The sequence below is a fragment of the Caenorhabditis remanei genome, chromosome III (assembly GCF_010183535.1).
Source record: "Caenorhabditis remanei strain PX506 chromosome III, whole genome shotgun sequence".
Taxonomy (NCBI): Eukaryota; Metazoa; Nematoda; class Chromadorea; order Rhabditida; family Rhabditidae; genus Caenorhabditis; species Caenorhabditis remanei.
In genome coordinates, this window is record NC_071330.1 from 10,214,042 (window position 1) to 10,237,632 (window position 23,591).

At 37.7% G+C, this 23,591-nt stretch overlaps 6 protein-coding genes across 6 annotated transcripts; 4 read left to right on the top strand and 2 right to left on the bottom strand.

The window, feature by feature from the left end:
* Positions 1–5,950: 5,950 nt before the first annotated feature.
* GCK72_010483 (uncharacterized protein) lies at positions 5,951–7,596 on the top strand (the record flags this gene model as incomplete). The annotated part of the gene is made up of 4 exons (XM_053727890.1): positions 5,951–6,118; positions 6,169–6,618; positions 6,667–7,490; positions 7,542–7,596. 4 exons carry the CDS (start codon positions 5,951–5,953, stop codon positions 7,594–7,596), a joined length of 1,497 nt encoding a protein of 498 aa, XP_053587467.1.
* On the bottom strand, positions 7,375–7,605 carry GCK72_010484 (uncharacterized protein; the record flags this gene model as incomplete). The annotated part of the gene is made up of 1 exon (XM_053727891.1): positions 7,375–7,605. The coding sequence occupies one exon, from the start codon at positions 7,603–7,605 to the stop codon at positions 7,375–7,377; it is 231 nt and encodes a 76-aa protein (XP_053587468.1).
* Positions 7,606–8,172: 567 nt separating this feature from the next.
* GCK72_010485 (uncharacterized protein) lies at positions 8,173–8,545 on the top strand (the record flags this gene model as incomplete). The annotated part of the gene is made up of 2 exons (XM_003110898.1): positions 8,173–8,304; positions 8,351–8,545. 2 exons carry the CDS (start codon positions 8,173–8,175, stop codon positions 8,543–8,545), a joined length of 327 nt encoding a protein of 108 aa, XP_003110946.1.
* A 547-nt stretch (positions 8,546–9,092) lies between these two features.
* On the bottom strand, positions 9,093–11,538 carry GCK72_010486 (uncharacterized protein; the record flags this gene model as incomplete). The annotated part of the gene is made up of 9 exons (XM_053727892.1): positions 9,093–9,152; positions 9,197–9,544; positions 9,594–9,737; positions 9,797–10,328; positions 10,411–10,715; positions 10,768–10,979; positions 11,024–11,178; positions 11,229–11,386; positions 11,434–11,538. 9 exons carry the CDS (start codon positions 11,536–11,538, stop codon positions 9,093–9,095), a joined length of 2,019 nt encoding a protein of 672 aa, XP_053587469.1.
* A 4,453-nt stretch (positions 11,539–15,991) lies between these two features.
* Positions 15,992–17,205, top strand: GCK72_010487 (uncharacterized protein; the record flags this gene model as incomplete). Its single annotated transcript, XM_003110806.2, has 4 exons — positions 15,992–16,287; positions 16,358–16,433; positions 16,484–16,636; positions 16,777–17,205. 4 exons carry the CDS (start codon positions 15,992–15,994, stop codon positions 17,203–17,205), a joined length of 954 nt encoding a protein of 317 aa, XP_003110854.2.
* Positions 17,206–21,812: 4,607 nt separating this feature from the next.
* Positions 21,813–22,908, top strand: GCK72_010488 (uncharacterized protein; the record flags this gene model as incomplete). The annotated part of the gene is made up of 3 exons (XM_003110910.2): positions 21,813–22,108; positions 22,166–22,391; positions 22,444–22,908. The coding sequence occupies 3 exons, from the start codon at positions 21,813–21,815 to the stop codon at positions 22,906–22,908; spliced, it is 987 nt and encodes a 328-aa protein (XP_003110958.2).
* Between the last annotated feature and the right edge of the window lie 683 nt (positions 22,909–23,591).

Here is a 23,591-nt window from a genome sequence, read left to right on the forward strand (position 1 = left end):
TTCAAATAAACACGAACGTGTATGGCTGAAAACGAAAATATGATTGAATTGGGTGGAGAAGAAGAAGGAGAGAGAGGAAAAGTTGGAAAGTCAAGAAGAGGAGAACTCATAAATCAACGTTTCGACTTGTCAATCGCCTTTTTTCAGGGAATAATTTGATTTATTATGGGGATTTTCGGCAGTTTATCGTGTGTTGTTCTGAATTTTATGCTAGTAGTTTATCACTTACTCTCCGAGTTAACGATACGTGTCAAACTAGATATCTATAACAGTTAAAGTTTTCTCTGGGTCTGGTTCTTTTTTTCTGGGTCTGGTTTCTTTTTTACAATTTGTAGTTCCAGTGGAGCAAAGTTGAAAATACCGTACCACGCGTATTGAAGAGTCGTCACTTTCTCAAATCTTCTAGTAACTCGCTAAACATTTTTTGCCAATCATATTCAAGTTTTCAAAACTCATAGTTTGCAACACTCTGTAATCTAATCCGCTGAATTTTTTGTGTCTGTCATTTTAATTCAATTTCTTTCAATTTCGAACATTTTAATACACTCAAATGCTTCCGAAACCCCATAAATGTCAAGCACCGAACTGAGAGGATTCCTTCTTTTTTCCAATGGATTACTGTGGAAAGCACTCAGAAGTCAGTCACATTTCCTTTTTAATGTGTTTAATGTTCCAGAAAAAGTGACACGTAATATTGACTTCCGACTCTCTTTTTCTCTCTTTTTGATTGTGAAAATTAAATGGACACAAATCGAGAATTTGTTTGTCAAGAATTTTCCTTTAAAAAAATAAAAAAACAAATGAACATTCAATTTGACCTTGAAAAACAAAGAGGTGGTCAAAAAATCGGTGTGCATCTCCGAAAAAGGAAAAAAAAGAAAAAAGGGAAAAAATAAGCAATCTGAGGATTAATCAGAAAACGAACGTGTTAAATGATAATGTGTAAGCCTGGTGTATAAGAAGAATGATAATTTTCAGATGAATATAGGAACAATGTAGCAGATAAAAACCTAAGAAAATAGGAGAAAGAATGCCCAAAAGTACGAACAAATCGGTTGAAATCAAATAAAAATGCAGTGGAGAATTAAGTCCACCTGTTTCTTTTCTTTAATTTTCTTTTTTTCATTCTTAAACGACCAGCTGTTTTCTTAATTCCTTTTTCGGTCAAACAACTTTCAGATGACTGGGTTCTTTTCGGTTGATTCACTTGTTAAAAGCATGAGAATGTTCTCGGAAGAACGTTTTCTTTTGAGTTCATCCATTAGTTCTTGGAAGATTTGAAAAGAGAAAAAAATTAAAAGCAATAAGGAAGAACAAGTTGTTTAGTGGGGATGACTTGTTTTCATAGAATGACCAAAAATTGTTGAAGATTACGGTATTATTGGCAATAATGATTATTGAGAAAGAGTATAATCCCAGAAGTAAAATATATATCTGAACAAGAATCAGAAAGTATTGATGAAGACACATCTCCCGTGAGACGAATTTGGATGTATCCTGAGTTTCCATAGTAATATTCGAACCGAATAATTGTTTTTTCATTCATTTTCATAATTTCTTGAAGAGTATAAAATAGATCCTAGATTCGACGCTCTTGAGTGCAAAAGCTTGCACGAAAGAGCAGTCGGCTGGAGTTTTGAATCAATGGAACGGTGCATGCAAATGCCTCAACAGTTTGATTTGAGACAATTTGAATGAAGTACCCTATCCCAAACATGTTTCAGGCGACTACTCGGTGCCCAAAAATAGAAAAAGAAGGGAATTCCAACAAGTTGGTCAAGTGAACCTTGGTCAGAAAATGAAGTGATTAGGAAAGAGAGAATTGAGTTCTTTTCCAGAAACCAAGGTTCTATTTAAAAGAAAGTATTTACAAGTTGAATTGAGTTTCCAAATTATTTTGTTTTCAGAAGAATGAGTATCCTATAATTGAATAAGTTTAAGTGGTTGGCACGGATTGTTCCCTTCGTATTTTCAAGACGACACTCTCACTGAAGAAGTTCGAAAAACATAATAATTCAGGAAGTGCAAATAAATTAAACCAGAGAGGATGTATAGTCACAATATAAATAATAAAAACCAACAAGAAAATAAAAAGTGAAAACCAGGAAGATTTAAGAATTGAAAGAATTTTGGGTTGCGTTCTTCTTCTTTTTTATTTTTTCTCGTCTCCGTGGACCCCTATTCTGTTCTCTCAACAACGTCCACCCTCTCCCTTTCTTCTTCTAAAAAACAATAATACGTCCAATGCAATATGTGCCAAAGAATCGAAAAAAGAAGCAACAAACACAAAATTTGTGTAGAAAAGGAAACAGAAGGAGGAGGAGTTTACTCGATTTTCAAAGAATATTTGACGATAAAAAAGTCCGAGTTGAGTGACAGGTCGATGTATTAGAATCAGGAGAAATATAGACGTGTCTGGAATCAAAAATGAAAAAAAAGAGAGTTCAGAGATGAATGATGTTGCTTTCATTAAGGTTGCAGAATGCAAATCACTACCTAAACCTATATACTTTTTCAAGTAAGGATATCTCTTCTTGACTCTGCCATCACCCGGTTTTAATTAATTACCTCATCTGGTCATTTTGTTAAATATATATCATTATTTTCTCATTTAATTTGCCTTTGTTACGGTTATCTCTTCCCCCTTGCCAATATGTCTGTATTTACTACCCTCCGTTTTATTATTTTTTTCCTCATTCCCCGTTTCCTACGTTTCATGTCATCCACTATTTTTTAACTCGAAACTGTCTCGTGATCGTTTCTAGTCTTTTGCATCTATATGTTTTCCTTTTAGTCACAATAAATTAAACATTTAAGGATAATTTACTCCGAATCCAGATTACGGTAAGTAAACGGTGAAGTTTTTGTCTTGAGATTTTGGGACTTACAGTTTCTGAGAGAACGAGAATAGCCGGAAAATAAATGAAACAGCGTCTTTTGCATACTGTAGGTCCAATTAAAGAAAAGTGGGCGGAGCATCGAATTTCTGGGTGAAATAACGAAAAACCCGTCTTGGCTCAGTAAAAGTAGTATAGTGTAAATATAGCATTTGGCGTATTACAGAATCCAAATTATAGTTTGTTCTGAAAAATCTTCAAGCATTTAATGCTTAAACCGAAAACAGTGATTTTGAATTGAAGTCTCATAAACAAATGTTCGGTAACTAGACAGAATAAGTCGACATTTTTGTAACTGGGACCGTTTGGGACATTCTCGATGGCGAGTTTTGAATAGAAGAGTTTCTGAACATGGATTCAGCCCTAATTTGTTCTGAAAACCAGAAAAAAAAGAGATTCGAACCCATTTTTGTCAATTCAACAAAAAAGAGAGAAAATAAGAGAAAATTTAGTGTATCGTTGACGATAGTACTTGATGAGTCCATGGAAAAGGACATGGAGAAACAGCACATTCTGAAATAAAAACAAGAGAAAGAAGTGGTGGAGAGGATAGATGAAGAGAAGAAAGAAAAAAGAAGAAAGGAAGAGAAGAGTCACATCATCTCTTCGTTTGTTGACTTATCTAATCAAAAGAAGCTTCCTTTTCTCTCCTATCCATCACTTTTTTCCTTCTTTCGTCAACAACCTCATCCCCTTTTTTTCAGATGAACACCACTTTTCGTTTTAGAAATAAAAGTAGAACTCAAGTGATCCAAGATCAGGAAAATTAGATCTCATTTGTCGAAAGTGTCGAATTTCAATTTGAGGGGATGGAATTAAGGAGCAGAAGATCAGAGTTAGAGGGATAGAGAAACAAAACATAAATGAGGGACGACTGATTATAGTTTTAATTGAAACAAGAGTTTAGGTTAAGGATGGAAAAAGAGAATAAGAAACAAGTACAGAGGCAGAAATAGAAAACAATTGGGAACGGCGGATAACAATCAAAGAAAGAATAAGACATAGTTTGTTTATGTTTTTATCCTCGACAACTCTCTCATCTGATTTTGGGAAAAAGAGTGGGGTGTGGTAATTGGGATGACGTGAAGAAGAAGAAGAAGAAGAAGAAGAAGAAGAAGAAGAAGAAGAAGAAGAAGAAGAAGAAGAAGAAGAAGAAGAAGAAGAAGAAGAAGAAGAAGAAGAAGAAGAAGAAGAAGATGTGGGTGGAAATTGAGAGATTTTTAGGAAGAAAAAAAGAAAAGGAAGGCAATAAAACATTGAATGGATATGCAATTATGGGCGGAGAAGAAAAAGAATTAGAAGAAATAATAAGGATTTTGGAATAAAAAGAAGAGTTCCAGGAAAAGAAAAGTGGAGTAGTTCGAAGAATTCAATTTCAGAGAAGAGTCGAATTTGAAAGTTCTGTGGAACATTGTCGGGGAATGATTGGAGTTTGAGACATGTAGGCGTTTTTACTAGATAGAACAAAATGCAAAACTGTAGGGATCCGAGGTGTCCTGCAGATGAAAAATACATATAAAACATTATGTTTATAGAAACTGTGATACATACTGCGTTTGGGATCAGAATCAGAATCAGAAAATTCACACCAGGCACATCTGAAAAGAGTTTTAGATTACCTCGCCCTGCCACTTGGAGTAAAAATCACACCAAAAGCCAATTTAAGCCGAAAATCACTAGAAATCCACAATTCAAAACAAATAGTTCTTTCTAAATTATAGGAAAGATAAAGCACGGAATTTTACTGAAAAGAGTGAATCACTGAACTCTTCTGCGTTTTTCTTGATCCTCAAACATCACTCAAACAAAAAAAAAAGAACAAAAAAAATGGTCACCTAAAAAGTAAAAGTCAAAAACTGCTCTCCCTAAAAGGGTTCAAGAACCTCAGAAAGGCCATGGATCTTTGGAGAGAAAAACCTTTGGAATGGAATGAATTAGTGAAGTCCAATTGACTCCATTGAAGCGAGACAAAGTGATCTATAATTTGGTGGTTTGAGGTTTGAATTAGAACGGGACTCGGGAGGCTAGACGACTCATTTTTGGAGCCTTTTTTATCTTTCTCAAAAACTCATTTTTAGGGTCGAAATGAGTAAAAGTGCCTGTCATCTGTGGATGGGAGAAGACTCTACTTCTTCTCCGTTTTTTCGTTTGCTCCTGTCTCTTTTTTCTTCTCCTGGTCATACGCACTCACTCTACACTCAATTTAGTAAATTGCGAAAATTGTGAGTGTATTTGTTGCTTATGTCGTCCCATTCCGGACTCAAAAAAAGAGCATTGAGTGAGCACGTCATCCACTCATAATTTGACAACGCATCACTGAACACAGGGAGAAAAAATGAGGAAGTGGCGGTGGAGGAAGTTGGGTTAGAAAAGGGAAAGGTGATGAGTTTAATGAATTGGGCTCTTAGTTTATGTTTATTGTGGGATTACAGGAATGTTTTGAAACAGTTCGGAGACTTCTCGTATCACCGAAGATATTATTTCATGTTATTGATCGGCATTCACTTTTCTTGGACATTTGGAATTCTGATTGAGACATCAATTTAAATTTAGATGAAGTTTACATTCTTGTTCTTGTTCCACAGATTTAATCTAACTGTTTCTAAGGTGATCAACTTGATGTGTGAAATAATTGAATTCAAACTCCCGCTCTTTGCTGTGATTGCGGGAAAATGCGGACAAAACACCTAACATTACGTAACTTTCTCTGCGTCTTCTGCTAAATGCATTACGGATCCGATCTCTCGATACTGTACATCGCAGATTTTTTCCAATCTATCCGGGTGTTTGAAAATAAAGAAGTTAACACAACAAAGTTGGGTGTGAAGATTTTCTTATCACTCGATTCTTTGCGTCTTGCCTGCAACTTTGCTACTCTTCTTCACAATGAAACTTGTTATCAAATCGTACTACTGCAGTTGCGTTTGGTTCTCTTTGTCTGTTTGAAAAGCATGTTATCTACATCTTATCTCGATTTCTTTCGAAATTTTTCTCACTTCATTCTTCATTTTTACAAGAATCGTATAATATCGTTAGTTTCGTTTTCAGAGTAAATGAGTGCCCTAACCGACAACACCCGTAATGGCGCTCTCAAAAGAAATCTGCTTCGCCAGATGCTCAAGGCAGGTGTTTTTAAATTTGGTGAATTCCAACTGAAGTCTGGTCAAATCTCTCCAATTTACATTGATCTTCGTGAGTGTTTCGGACATCCTGAGCTACTGGTTCGTCATTTGACCGCCTTTTCGTCAGTAGAATCAATTCATTCTTCCAGATGCTGATCTCAGAAGCTCTCTCTAGACAGATTGAGAGCAGTGGAGTTCAATATACTGGAGTTCTTGGTATTCCATATGCAGCTCTTCCTTATGCTTCAGTAGCGGCTGGTCAATATCTCAAAAAACCTCTTTTGATTGTTCGAAAAGAGGCGAAGTCATATGGAACGAAGAAACTAATCGAAGGACTCTACCAACCAAATGATCAACTCGTTCTGATCGAAGATGTTGTCACAACTGGAGGAAGTATTCTCGATGTTTTGAAAGTAATTCAAGCTGAATCATTGGTTGCCTCCGACGTTTTCTGTATTCTGGACAGAGAGCAAGGAGGAAGTCAAAAGCTGATAGATGCAGGAGTTACACTTCACAGTCTCCTTGACATGAATACAGTTCTTACATTCCTTTTGTCTACTGGTGCGGTTACAGAAGAACAATGGCACGGGATTGTGAAGGTAGAATAAATATAATACAAACACTTTCGAACAAAATTAAAATTATAGGCTCTCAACCTCAGTTATACTTCTCCTGTAAAACTAATCATCGACAAGGATCTTGAGAATTTGAGCAATCTCCCATATGTTGAGAATGCTCGTACCCCATTGGCCGAACGAGAATCACTCACCGAATCGTCACTCAACAGAAAAATAATATCTATCATGCGCAATAAGGAATCTAATTTGTGTCTCGCCGTTGATTACACTACAACTTCTGAAGTGCTCCAGATGGTTGAGTTAGCGGGTCCATTCGTATTGGCTATCAAGTTGCATGCAGATGCAATCACCGATTTCAATGAAGATTTCACTAGAAAGTTAACGACAATGGCGAACGACATGAACTTTATTATCTTTGAAGATCGGAAGTTTGGAGACACTGGAAATACCAATCTTCTTCAGCTTACTGGTGCACAGAAAATTGCTAGTTGGGCTGATGTTGTGACAGTTCACGCAGTGCAAGGAAGCGACAGCATTGCTGGAGTTTTCAGAAAATTAGCCGTCGATCCAGCCTATAGACTCAGTGGAATTCTTCTCATCGCTCAATTGAGTACGAAAGGATCATTGACTGCGTTAAATGGATACACTGAACGCGCTGTGGAGATAGGAAATGACAATCGTGATGTAGTGTCAGGATTCATCACTCAGACAAGGGTGTCCGCATGCTCTGATCTATTGAATTGGACTCCCGGTGTTAATCTCGATGCAAAAACTGATTCAACTGGACAACAGTGGAGAGGAGTCGATCAAGCTATCGATGTCCAACAGAACGATATTATCATTGTTGGAAGAGGTGTCACTTCTTCGAGTGAACCAGTTCAACAGTTGAAGAGGTACATTTTCTCCAGCTTTTTGGTTCTGAAATGACATTCTTCCGTTTTCAGATATCGTCAAATCGCGTGGGAAGCTCTTACCAGAAACGACACAAGCATCCACTGAGAAGCTCATAGCTTTCTAGCTCTTTCGGATGAAAATTGTTTGTAAAGCTTGTAACTGATTTTATGTGTTCAATATTTTATTTATTTCATACGTTTTATGAATATTTTTTATCAAGTTTTTTTAGTTAAAGGAGCGAGCGTTTCAAAAAATTGCATCGGAATGTCTAAATGTCCCCCTTCAAATTTTTATCAATACAAATTTTTGTTAAATCAAGAAATCAGCAAAACGCCGACCTCGTGCTTTCCGCCAACTGATAATAATGTTCTCTGTCAAAATCATCACAATCTGTATGGATTATAGAATATAATCCCCCTATCTATAACCTATTTGAGTTTTTCTTTTTCAGTGAAAAAGTGTCATGGGATGTGTGAACGGTTGGTGTATTCTAGAATGTCCTTTGATCTTTTTTGTTTCCTATTTAAATCAACATCAGAATCGACTGTTTCTTATCAGTTAAGTCTTCAGGCCGATTTTACATTCTCGAATAAATTTTCTGTCTTTATCGGTTTTTCATTCAACCTATTTGGTTGAAATTCGAATCATACTCAACTTTAAAATTTTAGTTCCGTTTTCAGAATGGCTCGAATTCTTCCTTGCCTTTTCCTTGTCCTTCTTGCTGTTTCTCCATTCCTCGCTTCTCCATCAAACCCATTGAATCTCAAAAAGCATCATGGAGCTATGTGTGATGTTTGCAAGGCTCTGGTCGATGTAGGTTCAGTTTTTTTTAAAACTTGATTTCAATAACCAATTTCAGGGAGGAGAGAAAGTTGGAGATGATGATCTCGATGCATGGCTCGATGTGAATATTGGAACTCTCTGCTGGACAATGCTTCTCCCACTTCACCACGAATGCGAAGAAGAGTTGAAGAAAGTGAAGAAAGAGTTGAAGAAGGATATTGAAAATAAGGAAGCTCCAGAGAAAGCTTGCAAGGATGTCGATTTGTGTTAACTTCCATTTAGATTGAAATGAACTATCCTGAGCACCTCTAATCTCTTCTGAATACAAGACTCTTACAGAAAATATGATTCCAAATGAATTCAAACACAATGATTAATCAGTTTCATCATATAATTCTCGGTTCAACAACAACAAAAATAAAGAGGAAATTAGTTCGGGGACAGTAGTTATAAAAAGGGAACATTTGTGTAAGAGTTTGGGGGTAAGCGGCAGTTGAGTGTCTAGTAATTTGAGTTCTCACCTACCATGAGAACACTCGAAAGCGAACTAGAAAAATAAACTCAAGATTTTCAAACCAGACACAATGTCTTTTAGGGTGATTAAGAATAGTTTGTTGATTTAAGAGGGGAGAAAAATAACGTATATCATTGAAAACGAGAATTGGATCGCATCTACGCACGAAAAAGTCGAGATAAAATAAGAGTGCGCTTACGGAAATCATTTACAGCGGGAGTTTTAAAGTGGAGGAGCACCAATTAGCACTTGACACGTGATTTGAATGAGGAGAAGATGTGTGACATTATCAGCTACGTAAGAATTACTGAACAACACAGCATCCACGCATGAATCTGACATGTCGGCGACGGATGGTTCCAGTCTGTAAATACTTATCTTGTCCTCATAATTTTTGGTATAACTTACTGCTGGCTTCGCTTCAAGTGCAATGTGTGGTAGCTCTTCGTTACGGCTAAGCACTAGAACTTCTTCTTTGTCGAGACTGTCAATTTTGGCGATAGGAACGGATTTGTCAACGACCAGAGCTTGAAGAGCAGCAACCCTATCCTTGACATGAACTGCGTTTGTATCGTTCGAGTCTCGTTTTGCCTGCCCATCCAACTCAACATTTACTACTACTGTCTTTGCTCTGACTTCTTCTTTTGGTTTGGATAGTTGCTCGGCACTTTGAGAAGCTTTCATGGATTTTTCTATCATAGTCATTGGTTCGCCTTCGTCTTCACTGCAGAGAGAGTATGGTACATCGGCATCGCTCTGAAAATTTACTAACTCAATCGAAAAGTATTTATTCTTAGAATCCTACCTCAACAGAGTCTGTTCTTTTTCTCATAGCGTCTAAAACTTTTGAAGGAGTTTCGATCACTGTGATAATCTCTGAAGAAGCCGGACCGCTTCCACAGCTGTCAACAGTCTTCAGTTGGAAACCATCAGGATCTTTCACACCGAGCTAAAAATATTTCTTTCGAATTTTAATTGAGCCAAAATTACCTCTGCGAAGAGATCCACATTGTGTTTGGTTTTTGAATCGAAGTATTCACGATCCAACGATGACATAGAAGACTGTTCTTTTGCGCAGAAAGCGTTTTCAGTTTCCTCTGTGGTGGTGTTGGCGTTCGTGATTTTTGGTGTAGCAGGCTTCTCTTTATGTTTTGCTTCTTGTTCTGCGACGAATTCTGCCAGTTGCTCTTTCCCGTTAGCAATTATGCTGCTGTGGGTAGAAGTGCTTCTGAATATGACATTAGTCACTTCAGCTTCTTCATGCTCTTCAGTCTTCGTTGACAAAACCTCTTGATCTACGGAATGTTCCGTTTCTTTAATCTCTTCTAGAACCTGAGTATAAATCGACTTCTGAGGTGAACCATCTCTCTTAATTTTTTGTTCGACAAAATTGACAGCAGTGTCAAATTTTTCGATCAATCTTTTGATTGGTGCCCCAGTGGACAGTTCGTCGGACGAAACAGTCGTTCTCTCGGCAGGCACTGGAGGCGACAAAACTTTCCGCGGCGTCGCGTGCACTCTCGCCGTCGCCGATGAATTTCTGAAATGGAAAGCATTAAGAAAGATGATGACTGAAGATAACATAGGCCAGACGTCGAAAATCGTCTTGTATCGGAACTTACTGTGTTTCAGGAAGAGTTGCATTCGCATGTACTGATTGAATGACGGCTTCGAAAGCAGCAGTTATAGATTCGGTCATCACAATCGGAGCAATATACGAGTTTTCAGCTTCTTTGTATTTTTGCTCAACAGTTGCTTCTTCTACAACCAGCACATCGGTGACAAGATGGCCATCAACATTATCGCTGCCCGCTTCAATTCTATGCTCGTCTTCAAACACTTCGTCGTCTAATTCCATCTTGGAGCCTCCATCGACCTCATCTTTATCTGTGTGGATTTCAACCGGAGAGGAATTATCTGATCGAGTCTATAAAATCAGAACCATCAATAAATAATCTAGAAAATTAATTTTTACTCACATCCCTTCCTGAAACCCATCCTTCATCGTCAGTCATAGATGACTGTTGTACAAGAGATCTTTGTGACGGAGAATTGTCAGATTTGCTCAAATCCGAGGTTGGACCACCAGTTTTGTCATCACAATCTGTGGAAATGGCAATGGATTTCTCGTTTGGCATTATTGGAGAGGCTGCTTGCGAAAAATTAGGAGAAGTAGAATTTTGAGTGACGACTGAACAAGTTATACTGTTTTCAAAATGTCCGAAGGCATCTTACCATCGCTTTCGAGTGAAGTGGACATCAGTGGAGGAATATCGTCATTTTCGGACTGATATCCGTCTGGTTCTCCAATCAACCGGAATCTGCACATCATACTACCATCCATAGATTCCATGAATCGCTTCACTTTCGGCAACTCGAAGATTTCTCTTCTGCAAGAAAATTATAGTACTTCTGGCCGCACTTTCATTTAGTCACTCACTTCGTCAAACTTTTCGCGGAGAAAATCGCGTTTAGTTCTTCAGCAGTGAGTTGGCGTTGCGTCTCTTTGTGGTAAACCTTTCTTAGATCGTGCCAGGTGAATTCGTGTCCATTCTTTCCTAGTTTTGAGACAGACACAATAAAAGCGCTGAATCCGTCCTGAAACCCAATTTAACTGTGAAAAGGATATACGTTGAAAAACTTACAACACTTTGCTGAAATTTCGTCGATGTTGTCGATTGCGTCCGATTCTTCTTGCTACCCACTGAGGCGGTACTCTTATTCCGCTTCGCATTCCTCCCACGAGCCATTTGAGTGCTACAAATAATTAAACTGAATGAATAAAAAGGCTCATAGAAGCTATTATAACGATGCCAGGTGCCAAACAGCCGGCGGTAGTACCAGTCAGGCCGACGCTTTATAAGGTTTTAAAATAAAAGTTATTTTTAACATCTGTTGTCAGTGCGAAGCACCGGTTGAATTGAGAAAAGTACATATTGGGTTTTGGCATCTGCTCACACCGCCAAGAGAAAGAAAATTGAAAGAGAGGAGGATACAATACATCGAAGCTAATAACAAAAATTGACGCAATTTAACATGCACCATACCTTTGAGAATCCGTCATTTTTCTTGATACTTGTTTCGCAGTTATGTATTATGCCAAAGAATTCGTTTACGAGTCTGAAAAGTGAACTAATAAATAACGAAACCAAACAGTTAGCGGAAACAAAAATGCAAGTTTAAGGTATCTGATTTCAATTGAGTAAGCGAATATGGGGGACCACCTAAAAGAGTAATTTTTGAAGTTTTTCAATGGAAGATAGAAGATGTACATATACACAAAACGAGTGGTTTCTCAAAAGAGTGGTGGCTAGATTTTGTGGTCTAGATAACCCGAAATGTGGAACAGTGTGTGAAAAACAGGCGCGTGTTTCGGTCGCAAGTCACTTCAACAGCTGTTACAAGACGTTTATGGTCTAACAATCAAATAAATTAAGTTTAAAAAAGCAAACACAAGAACGAAATTCACAGAAATGAGCAGATTTTTTTCAAAATAGGCGGTGCAATTTATTCCGTAAACACCATAACGAAAAAAGGAACAGAATGTGAACTACAGTAATCTGTCTGCAGAGTAGCATGAGAATAATGATGTGTACAAAATATTTACCAAAAGAAGCCACACTACTAAATTTGTCGTTTAACGAGATAGTTCTTCTCAGTTTCTAAATGAAAATGTCACCGGAAATCTCGGAAACACGCTTGAACTCCATAAACCCACTGTTAACCGGGAGTGAACAAATGATTTAAAAGTTCTTGATCCGTTAAGCAAACACTTCGTCGCTGAACAAGCATGAACATCGTTACTTTTCTAATTGCTTAATGCCTCCGCCTCTATCGCTTCACACTGTTACATGGTTTCTTGCACTACTAGGAGTGAAGAAAATCTAGTGAAGTTGACGGCCGTCTCAAATAATCTTCAGAAGGGAATTTTATATATACAATGATGGTTTTAAAAATAATTGAGTTCTGCCAAAAAATGAAGAAGATAGTTTAGTTAATAAAAAATATCCTCTAGTTGCATAATCAAACAAAAAAAACGTTAGTGTCAAACGTTGCTAAATAGTAACTTGTGAAAGCCATCTCGAAATAACTCAACTTGCGCCGTTTGTTCTCTTTCTGAGACATCGGTGCAAACGTATCTCAAGTGGGAAGATGCACTTTTGAAACAACTGAACTAACTGATCGAACATGACCGACTATACGCGTAACATCTATCAGACGGTACTCCTTCTATTGAAGTTGATTTGTGTGTTATGCAAATCCGCACACACTTCAAACTCGGCTTTGATCATAAACACAATGATAATCTACCGAAAGTAAGAGAGTGAGGCGGTAGTATGGAGCAACCATAGGGAAAGAGGAGGAACAAAAGTGTATGAATATTTTGCAAGTGTCTCTGATGGGAAAAGAATGGGCGCTCGCGAATAGGTAGTACGGTTGCGAGAGGGTGACACATCATTTGTGTAATTTTATTACCACGTCATCGAGGGCGACGAAAAGTTATTTGAATTTGAGATCTGGATGCGAAGGTCTCTGGCGAACTGATATGATAATACTCGAGCAAAAAATTTGAAATTTTCAGTTAATAGAAAATGATAATCTCAGCTCTCCAATTCCCTTGGATGGTTACTCTTGATTCCCAGAAGATCATGAAACTACGATATAACATTTATCATTTCAAACAGTGCATTTCCGTTTTCCCCTTTTTCTCGAATATAAACGTAACGGAATGAAAGGAACCACCTTCTTCTTATGCACGGTTATCATAATATTCTCTTTGATACCATCTCCGATGACAACTCAATCAATCTACACGGCTCATGCGCGGCCCATGACGCAAGAATCCGACCGGATGAACACATTCGTACTCTTCGTATTTGTTAGTATGGTGATTAGAATCAGGGAAGTGTTGGAGACATACAGGTGCACGGTCTCCTACGGCGGATTTAGAATTCATGCCAACTTTTAATTCTGAAGAGAATTTCAGTTTTGGTTTATTCGATGAATTATGAATAAATTTGAATATGAGAAGGTTTCATGGATTGAACTTGTTGAGTTCAAGATTATTCGTTTTCTTATTTTCTTTAAACTTCACAACAACTACTCCTCTACTTTTCTCTGTTAAGATCACTCCATATATCCATTTTCGTTATGCAAAAACATAAAAAGAGCCGCCCTGCTATGCGCCAGTTGCACGTCTGCTCAAGTTTACAGCCAACAGTCGGCACCCGACTGGACTCATGTAGATGATGATGTAACATGGAACAGGCTCTCTTTCAGTGAATAATCACGCAATTCCGACAAACGGTTTTCATTTTGCGGGATTTGAAACCGGGTCCTCTTTGAGGTTGTATATGAACCGCTGATGGTTCTTCTTATTGAAGTGAATGTGTGGAAGTTATTGAATGAAACCATTCTTCTCCATGGCAATTCTATTGTTCTAGTGTAACTCATGTCATGTTTGATTACTGTATGGCACATGTCTGGAAACAACTGAATTGACAACAACGAATGTCACGATTCATCATTGAATGAAAAGTGTGAATTCGATTCTTAAAAGCCGCCGTCTATTCACACTTGACACTTTAGATCATTCGTCTCAACTGGAGAAAACTCCATTTAAACTAAATATTCTCATTCATCCCTCAGTTTCCCATTGTAAAATTCAAAAGAGTTCGTTTATAGTATTGTTGATGATGTTGTTTTTAGCTTATCTTATTTGAAGATAGTTTTAAAAAGAAGCACCACCCTGTCATAAGATCCAAGGTGAGAGATAGGTCATAGATTTACAACTATTTTCGTGTATTCCGTTTATTATATCGTGGGAAGAACAGTTTTAATATGAGAATACTTCTTTTCCGTTCAATAATCCCGCGATGCTGACAAACTGTTTTCTTTTCGAAAGGTTTCTATCTTTTCTCAACTCGTTGTTAGTTGTCTTAATCATAATTTCGGAATTTTCGTCTTGAATTGAAAAAACAGCCCTCTGAAGTGGAAGAATTCATCTTTCTTTGCACAAGTGTAAAGTTCATACTTTTTTCAACTATCCGCCCGAAACAAGTCAAATAATCATGAGTTCGTTCACACCTTTAATTCAGCTCAGATGACATCGGCACCCAGAGCTTTTTTGAAACAGTAGCGACCGTATTCTCAATACTCCTATTTCTGGCATTTTTAAAACTTATACAAGCATTTACAGAATTCGGTCGGCTTCAATTCTCTTAACCTTGATCTGATTCATTCTGATATCCAGAATCTCGATATCAGCAATAACCCAGTTTATTTGTTTAGAAAGCCTATAAAATGCATTTTATGACATCTCCTTGACATTATCTCTACGGTATTTTCAGTGAGGAACAATAAAATGATAAATCTATCCAAATGTCTCTCACATTCGAGATTCTCTTCTGGATTCATTGTTTGAATTGAAAAAAAGAAATTTGAGATGATTATTTATTTATTTATTTGAAACGAAGGAACAAGTCACTGACACGTTACATTCAGAAGAGGAGTTAAGTGAGATTTTAATTAGACCGGGTCACAGAATTAGATGGTATGGGCATTGAGGGTAAGATATTTAGTAAGATTTAGTTTGGCAATATTAGATTTAAAACACCGGGAAGAAATTTTAACGGGGAAAACATGTTCAGGAAGTTCATTCCAGCAATTTAGTGTACGATTTCCAATGAATTGTGAACGTTGATTAGACGTATTCTTTAAAGCGCACCGAATGTAATATTTGTGCCTACGTAAATTGGCGACATCAGGATAATACGTACGAAGATTATGATTAAAAAAATATATTGTAAAATTTCTATTACCGTAATTCAAAGAATGAGTTTTATTATACTAGCTGATTTATCCTGAGGCGAAGCTTTTCTCTAGTAAATTTCTTGGCTTCCATTATGAGTTTTGTCTCCTAAATTCTTTCACTCAGCCGCTAAACTCCTAAAAACCACGCCTATGATACATTCTATCGATTGAACGCAGAAAGATTCTCCCACCTTAACACCGAGATACCGTATCCCGAGTCTCCGCCCATGTAGGCGTGGCAACGAGGCAAGACGTTGTTGAGCGATTCTCTCTGCTCACAACTAAGAGTTATTATTCATTTCTCTCTTTCACGCTACGTTCCTATTTTTCTCAGCATTTTGTTTTTCAACATTTGATAACTCAATAAACTTGATGATTTCAAGGTAAAAAATGTCGAATCAAGTTCAAGTTTCGCTCAAAGAAGAACAAGATAGACTATGGAGATTGTTTCATTCTCACAGAAATGAAATGATTGTGACCAAGTCCGGAAGAAAAATGTTTCCAAAATTGGACTACGTAGTTCGAGGACTCAATCAGAACAAGCTTTATGCAATGATGCTTCATATCGAGCAGTCGGATGATTGTCGATACAAATTTAGTAGTGGAGAATGGATGAAATCTGGGAAAGCTGAACAACACAAAGAACCAAAGAAGCTGTGGCATCCAGATGGTGTGAGAAGTGGAAAGTGAGTTTGTTGGAATGTTAATAGAACAATTACAGTTGAGAAGGTTCCGCAGTTTATCCATTAATTCCAGAGACTGGATGGCCAATCCAATCTGTTTCGACCGTGTCAAGATTACAAACAGCGTTGATTCCTCGAATGCTTCTATGGTAAGTTATCTAAAATGCCCTTTAAACTCAAGTATTTACTGATATTTCAGATTTTCCTCCATTCAATGCATAAATACACGCCCGTGCTTTCTGTTTACGAGAGCCAATCCGAGACTCCAATGGGAATCCCTCAACCATCGACTCGTCTCGTCACCTCAGTACGACTGGACTACACAGAATTCATAGCTGTCACTGCATACCAGGTAACACCCGAAAACACAACTAGTTGATGCATATCTAGATAACTTTTGTTGTTGCATTAACACGTGTATTAACACATGTGTGAACTTTCATGTAATCGATGTTTCCAATCTTTTTATTAACGCTTATTCTCTCTTTCCAGAATGATGCTGTGATCAAGCTTAAGATTCAATTCAATCCATTTGCCAAAGGATTCAGAGAAGGAAGTCAAGGAGACCGGAAGAGAAGTTCTCCGTCTGCAGATGACTCAACTACAGATGAAAGTACGTCTCAAGTCTCCTCCCCTCAACCAAAGAAATCAAGAACTGCTTCAGTTTCCCCTCCATTAATGCCACGTCTACCACCTCCAATATTCCCGAATTCTCATTTTCCAACTTCTACACCCATCAATCCTTTCATATATACTCTTCCTTATTTCACTCAGTTTTCCACTGGAGTCCTACCTCCTAATCCATTTCCATTTCCTCTTGGTTTTCCATGCTTCTCGCCTCTTTCATTTCCACCGCAACCTTCCGTTAAAGTAGAAGAGAAAGATCAGGAAGAAATTGAGCCGGAGATTAATGTTGTCTAAATGCAAAACTACTCATGTTCCTTCGTTCGGGTTTATTGTTTGTACATGTTCATCATCCATTTTGTTAATCATAATCACGATTTTTCTGTTTTCTGATCAATAAAAAAACAAAAACGGTCTATCAACTCTTTTATTGACTTTCTAGAATAAAATTTCAGGTTCCTGTACATAAATTTCGCTACTGCTCTATTTCCTATACAGTAGCGAGCATAAGTGAGTACAGATTGATACTTTCATGTGTAACACTGCTGAAACGTGTACGTTTCGCATAAATTTTTTTTGACAGGTAGCTGAAATATCCAGTAACAAGATCATTAGTTTTTTGGTATTTTTCCGTTTCTGATTTTTTCGATAATCGATTTTTCCTGATTGGGATTTGAAAATTCGAAGAAAAAAACTTTCATTTTTCTCTTGGAGTTATTATGTTTTTTTTTCAAAAATTGGAAAATACTTAAATAAACAGAAAATTATGTTGAATTGTGATTTTTCAGCTCCTGAGTATCGTGCCAGAGCTCCAGAAGTCAAAAGTAGTGCCCTCGTGAAAAATCTTCATAACTCATCAAAAATAGCTTCAAATCAGTCGAAACATGTACAAAAAAAATGTGTCTTGAAGTTTATGCGAAACGGACACGTTCCAGTAGAGTTACACATGCAAGTATCAATCTGTACTCACTTATGCTCGCTACTGTAGATTTCTGTTCATGAATGAGTTTGATTAGAGTTTTAGGCCCAACGTTTTTCAAGATTTTCGATTTGGTGTAGCAGTGAGTGACATTGGTTTGACATTTTATACACATAGATAGCAATTTAGTTGCCTAAAAGAATATGTCAAACGGAAGAAGAAAGGAAGGGTCAATCAACCGAACAGCAGGAGGCCAAGTCATTTTTCTCTCAAGATACCGCTCAGGATGCTAATAATCAGAATATTTTAGATCAAAATCAGTATCTTCAAGTAGTTTGTATATTAGTTCATCTTCTTGAAGCCCTTTCAACTCTATTATTGTAATTGGTACTTTTCTTTTTCACTCTCTAACGAGACCCGTAGGAGTTGTGCAACAACATGAAACGTGCCGCCCGTCTCCATACCTCTGCTCACGTTTACAGCCGACAGTCGGCACCCGAATAGATGGATGATGATGTAACGGGGAACAGGTTCATTTTCAGTTGATAATCACGCAATTTCGGCAATAGTTTCTCATTTCGCGGACTTACGAGTCAGTTCCCTTTGAAGTTTTAAACGGTGATACCACTGCTTGACGGGAAATATATCTTTCAATCTTATTGTTTTCCCTCAATAAGGTAAATAATTATGAACACCCCATGGATCTCAGAAAATGAGATAATTGGTGTTAACACTTTCATCTAACCGATCTATCACAACAAAACATAGTGTGATTGTTTCACACTACTGGTGAACACGAGCGCATCTGTGGAGTTCATTGGGTGGTAAGAAGGGTATTGAACGAAAAATTGAGAAATGTCGTCATTGTGTTAGGTAAATGTAGATACTAAAAGGTAACTGTAACATGAAATGAGAACAGTTTATTTTCATTTTCTGTAGAGAATTGTTTATCGAGATTATTAAAATTCAATGAACGAAGTCAGCCGCAATCTGTGTCACTTTCTTCGTTCTCAATCTGAAAACCAGGTTCCTCTTCTCCAAACCTCTTCTCCTCGACATTCCTCCAATTGATCAGTTATCTGTGATTGTAAAACTTATCACCAATAGATCAGTTTGCCAACTAACCACCATATCGAGACAGGAGGAAACTATCATAAATCTTACCGACGGATGTTTATCGACCACCTGATTTAGGGGTGTCTGCTGGCTGTAAAACTCATCACCTTTGAAAGAAGCAAACCGAAAATCCTTCTAGGAAATCTTGATTTCTTTTATGGTGTTTTGTTTATGACACCGTGGAAAAGTCAAAACAAGTGTGCCCAATTAAAGTGGTACGGAGGGGGTTTGATTATGAACATTTTCTTGGAAGACTTTCTGGTTACTACAGTGAGAAAATATCTGCTAGTTGAATTTTAGTTCTATTGCTTAAAAGATCAGTAAACTAAGAGTGAACATTTATCATTTCAATCAGTGCATTTCCGCTTTCCTCCTTTTCTCCAATATAAGCGCAACGGAATGAAAAGAACCACCTTCTTCTTATGCACGGTTATCATAATATTCTCTTTGATACCATCTCCGATGACAACTCAATCAATCTACACGGCTCATGCGCGGCCCATGACGCAAGAATCCGACCGGATGAACACATTCGTACTCTTCTTATTTGTTAGTATGGTGATTAGAATCAGCGAAGTGTTGGAGACAAGAAACCGTTTCTACCGTATACGTTTTGTAATTTGTGCCGGAACCATAAAACGAAGTGAGACTATCAGGAGATTCCTTCGAGATAACAGAGTCGGACTCAAAAAGATTATGATAAACGGAAGAAAAAAGAAAAAGTCAATCATCAGAACAGCGGGAGCTCTCTCAATCAGATTATGTTGAATCGCGACAAGTTTCCTGTTGTGCTGGTTTTACTTTGAGAAAAGCCGATCAAATAGATGCATCAGGTAACCAAAGATATTTTCAAGTTAAAGTAGCCGGTTTTTTTGAATACATGTTGAATTTTCTCTGAAAAAATGAAGTTCTTGTTTTTTTCTACTCACTTTCTGGAATTTGAAACTATCGAAAACCCATTACACCTTTCTAAGTTTAGTATTTTTGTACTAGAACTGTGCAAACAAACATTTTTGGCCGGCACATTACGGGAGATTATTCAGATGACGTGATATACATAGCGCGTACATAAACTGTTAAAAATTTTTTGTTGTAATATCACAGTGTTTTCGATCGCTTTTATCCTATCCTACTTGTTGATCACTCCATATATCCATTTTCGTTATGCAACAACATAAAAAAGAGCCGCCCCGCAATGCGCCAGTTGTACGTCTGCTCAAGTTTACAGCCGACAGTCGGAACCCGACTGGACTCATGTAGATGATGATGTAACATGGAACAGTTACTCTTTCAGTGGATAATCACGCAATTCCGACAAACGGTTTTCATTTTGCGGGATTTGAAACCGTGCCCTCTTTGAGGTTATATATGACCCGCTGATGTTTCTTCTTATTGAAGTGAATGTGTGGAAGTTATTGAATGAAACCATTCTTCTCCATGGCAATTCTATTGTTCTAGTGTAACTCATGTCATGTTGGATTACTGTATGGCACATGTCTGGAAACAACTGAATTGACAACAACGAATGTCACGATTCATCAGAGAAGAAAAAGTGTGAATTCGATTCTTTAAAGCCGCCGTCTATTCACACTTCACACTTTAGATCATTCGTCTCAACTGGAGAAAACTCCATTCAAACCAAATATTCTCATTCATCCCTCAGTTTCCCATTGTAAAATTCAAAAGAGTTCGTTTATAGTCTTGTTGACGTTGTTGTTTTTAGCTTATCTTATTTGAAGATAGTTGTAAAAAGGAACATCCTCCTGTAATAAGATCCAAGGGAAAGATAGATAACAGGTTTACAACTGTTTTTGAATATATAGGTCACTATACCGTGGGAAAAAAATGAGTTCGAGATTTAAGTGGACATTTGTATTTTGTAAATTTATATCATACAATCAATCTCGTTTTGTCTCTTTCCTAACAATAACCCAGTTCATTCATTTGCGGACTCCATAAAATCAGTTTTATGTCATTTTCACGACTCAATATCCTACGGTAGGGAATGAAAACAAGGACATCGTGATAAATTATTACGATTGTTTCTCATTTTTGATAAGGATTATTCTCTGATGTGACTGCATTATTCTCTGGAAATTGTTTCTTGTCGTGAATTGGTAGCAATCCTATCAGCTTGAATCTGAAAATGATATTGAGGAATCATCCTTAAACTTCAGTCAGTTTCAGAAAAGTGTTCATTTTAGATGAGTTGGTTCTGACTCTTTCCGATTGTGACAAACAATTTTAATTGGAATTCAGCTATTTCTACGCAGTCCCTTTCCGTTTCGATATGTTCTCTGTTGATGCTAGTTCCTACACATTTCCGTCAATATATCATTTTTCTTTGGAGTTTCATCAATGAATCTACAGGTTACCGCATACTATCACTTACTTTTCATATTCTTATCCATTTATAATCTTCCCATCGGCAAACTATTTACAAGCCCCGCCTTCTTTGATCACTTTCTCACCGCTTTGCCATTCTTGCGTACAGGCGGGCGTGGCTTAATGGTGGAGATGGGTCAGATGGAATATGTTACTCATTCCCACTTTCGTTTTCCACCCATTCTTCTGTAGTCTCCTTCCAGCCAAGAAGTCTTTCATTCTCCCATGCATTGAGCCTGGTGTAACTTCACCCTTCCTTTGGGACGATTCCTTATCTTCCTCATCCCATCTTCACTCAGACTTAACACGTAGGAGACCCCACTAGTTAGTTGGTACTGTAGCTATGTGTAACGGATTCGCACTTTTTTTTACATGTTCTAGTCGAGATGATATCATTCGGTTCTCACAATCGTTCTTTTTTCTCACCTTCTTTATCTTATCAATCTCTTCTAACACTTTACGAATAATTCATTTTAGATCAAAAATGTTCAACCAAGTGACAGTTTCCCTTGTCCCAAGTCATGATGAAAAATGGATGCTTTTCCATTCGGAAGTCAACGAAATGATTGTCACGAAAACTGGTCGCAATTTCTTCCCAAAACTGGAGTACATAGTCGAAGGACTCGATCCCAGCAAGTTGTACGCCATGATGATTCAAATTGAACCTGTCGGAGATAGTCGTTACAAATTCAGTAACGGAAAATGGGCGGTCTCGGGAAAAGGAGATGTTCACGCAGAAGCAAAGAAGGCGTGGCACGCTGATGGAGTTAGATCTGGAAAGTGAGTTTGAGACATCAATTACACGCTCGACTTTGGTATTAATTGTATTAATTTCAGAGAATGGATGGACACTACAGTAGCCTTCGATCGACTCAAAATCAGCAACGATTTGCAGACAAGAAATGCGTGGATGATTCCACTTCATTCCATGCACAAGTATGTCCCAGTGCTCACAATTTATGAATCTCCTTCCGAGAGTCCATTTGTCGCAAACTCATCGAATCAATGTATCGCGTCAGTCAGAATTCCACATACTGAGTTTATTGCTGTAACAGCATACCAGGTGAGTTCATTCTTTAAAAAAAAATCGAATTAATATTATTTTCATTTTTCAGAATCAAAAAGTGACCGAGTTGAAGATTAAATTCAATGACTACGCTAAGGGATTCCGTAAGGAGAAAGAGAACAGAAAGAGAAGATCTCCATCCGACTTTGACTACTCAACAGATTCGACGGAAAGCACATCAAAATCCTCTTCTCCGCAACCAAAATATTCTCGTGCAAGCTCTTCATCTCCCCCCGAATTTGATCTACCCTCACCAAGTCAACCAATCAATCCATTCCTATTCTCTCTTCCTCCATTTTCTCAAATGGTCTCTGGAAACATGCCATCTCTCCCATTCTTCCCATTCGGAATGCCTCCATTCTCTACAACTCCAACTCCGTCTTCTCCTAAATCCAGTCCACGTTCATCGTCTTCTCCAGAAATTTCGATTCCTTCTGATTCTTCCGAAAAAGAATTGACAGTGATTAAGGAAGAGCCGGAAGAATCTGAGGAAGACATTGATGTTCTGAACTAATTCTTCGATTAATATTCGTATAGAATTCTGTGAATTTCTTATTTTTAAAATGTAATATTTATTTTCTTTGTCACATAATAAATGTTTAAAGGAATCCTTCTTCAAAATTTCAGTTCAGAAGACCCATTTTACAGTTGACAAATTTTGGTAAATCTTTATTTCACATGAAGACAGCTACCAGAATCAGAATTAACTTCACAGATCATTCGAATTTCGTACTTTCTCGATGCACGTTCCTCCATTTTTATTCTCAAGAGAACATCGATTGGCCTACTATTCTCGTGACCATACTTGTCATCCGGGCCGAAACGGCCGACACGGGCGGCGCGTAACTTGCTTAAAACGCAACGTTATGGGCTGAAAAACATACCAAAATGTAGATATCGGCGAGTTCTATATCCGTGATCCACTCCGGGCCGGATGGCTATTCGTTAATGTGCCGCGGGCCGGGAAAAAGTGCCAAAAAAGCCATTCTAGCCCGGCCCGCGGCACATTAACGAATAGCCATCCGGCCCGGAGTAGATCACGGATATAGAACTCGCCGATATCTACATTTTGGTATATTTTTCAGCCCATAACGTTGCGTTTTAAGCAAGTTACGCGCCGGCCCGGATGACAAGTATATGTATGCTCGTGACCAAAGTATCACAAGATTATGATGAAATTCGACGAAGAATTTAGTT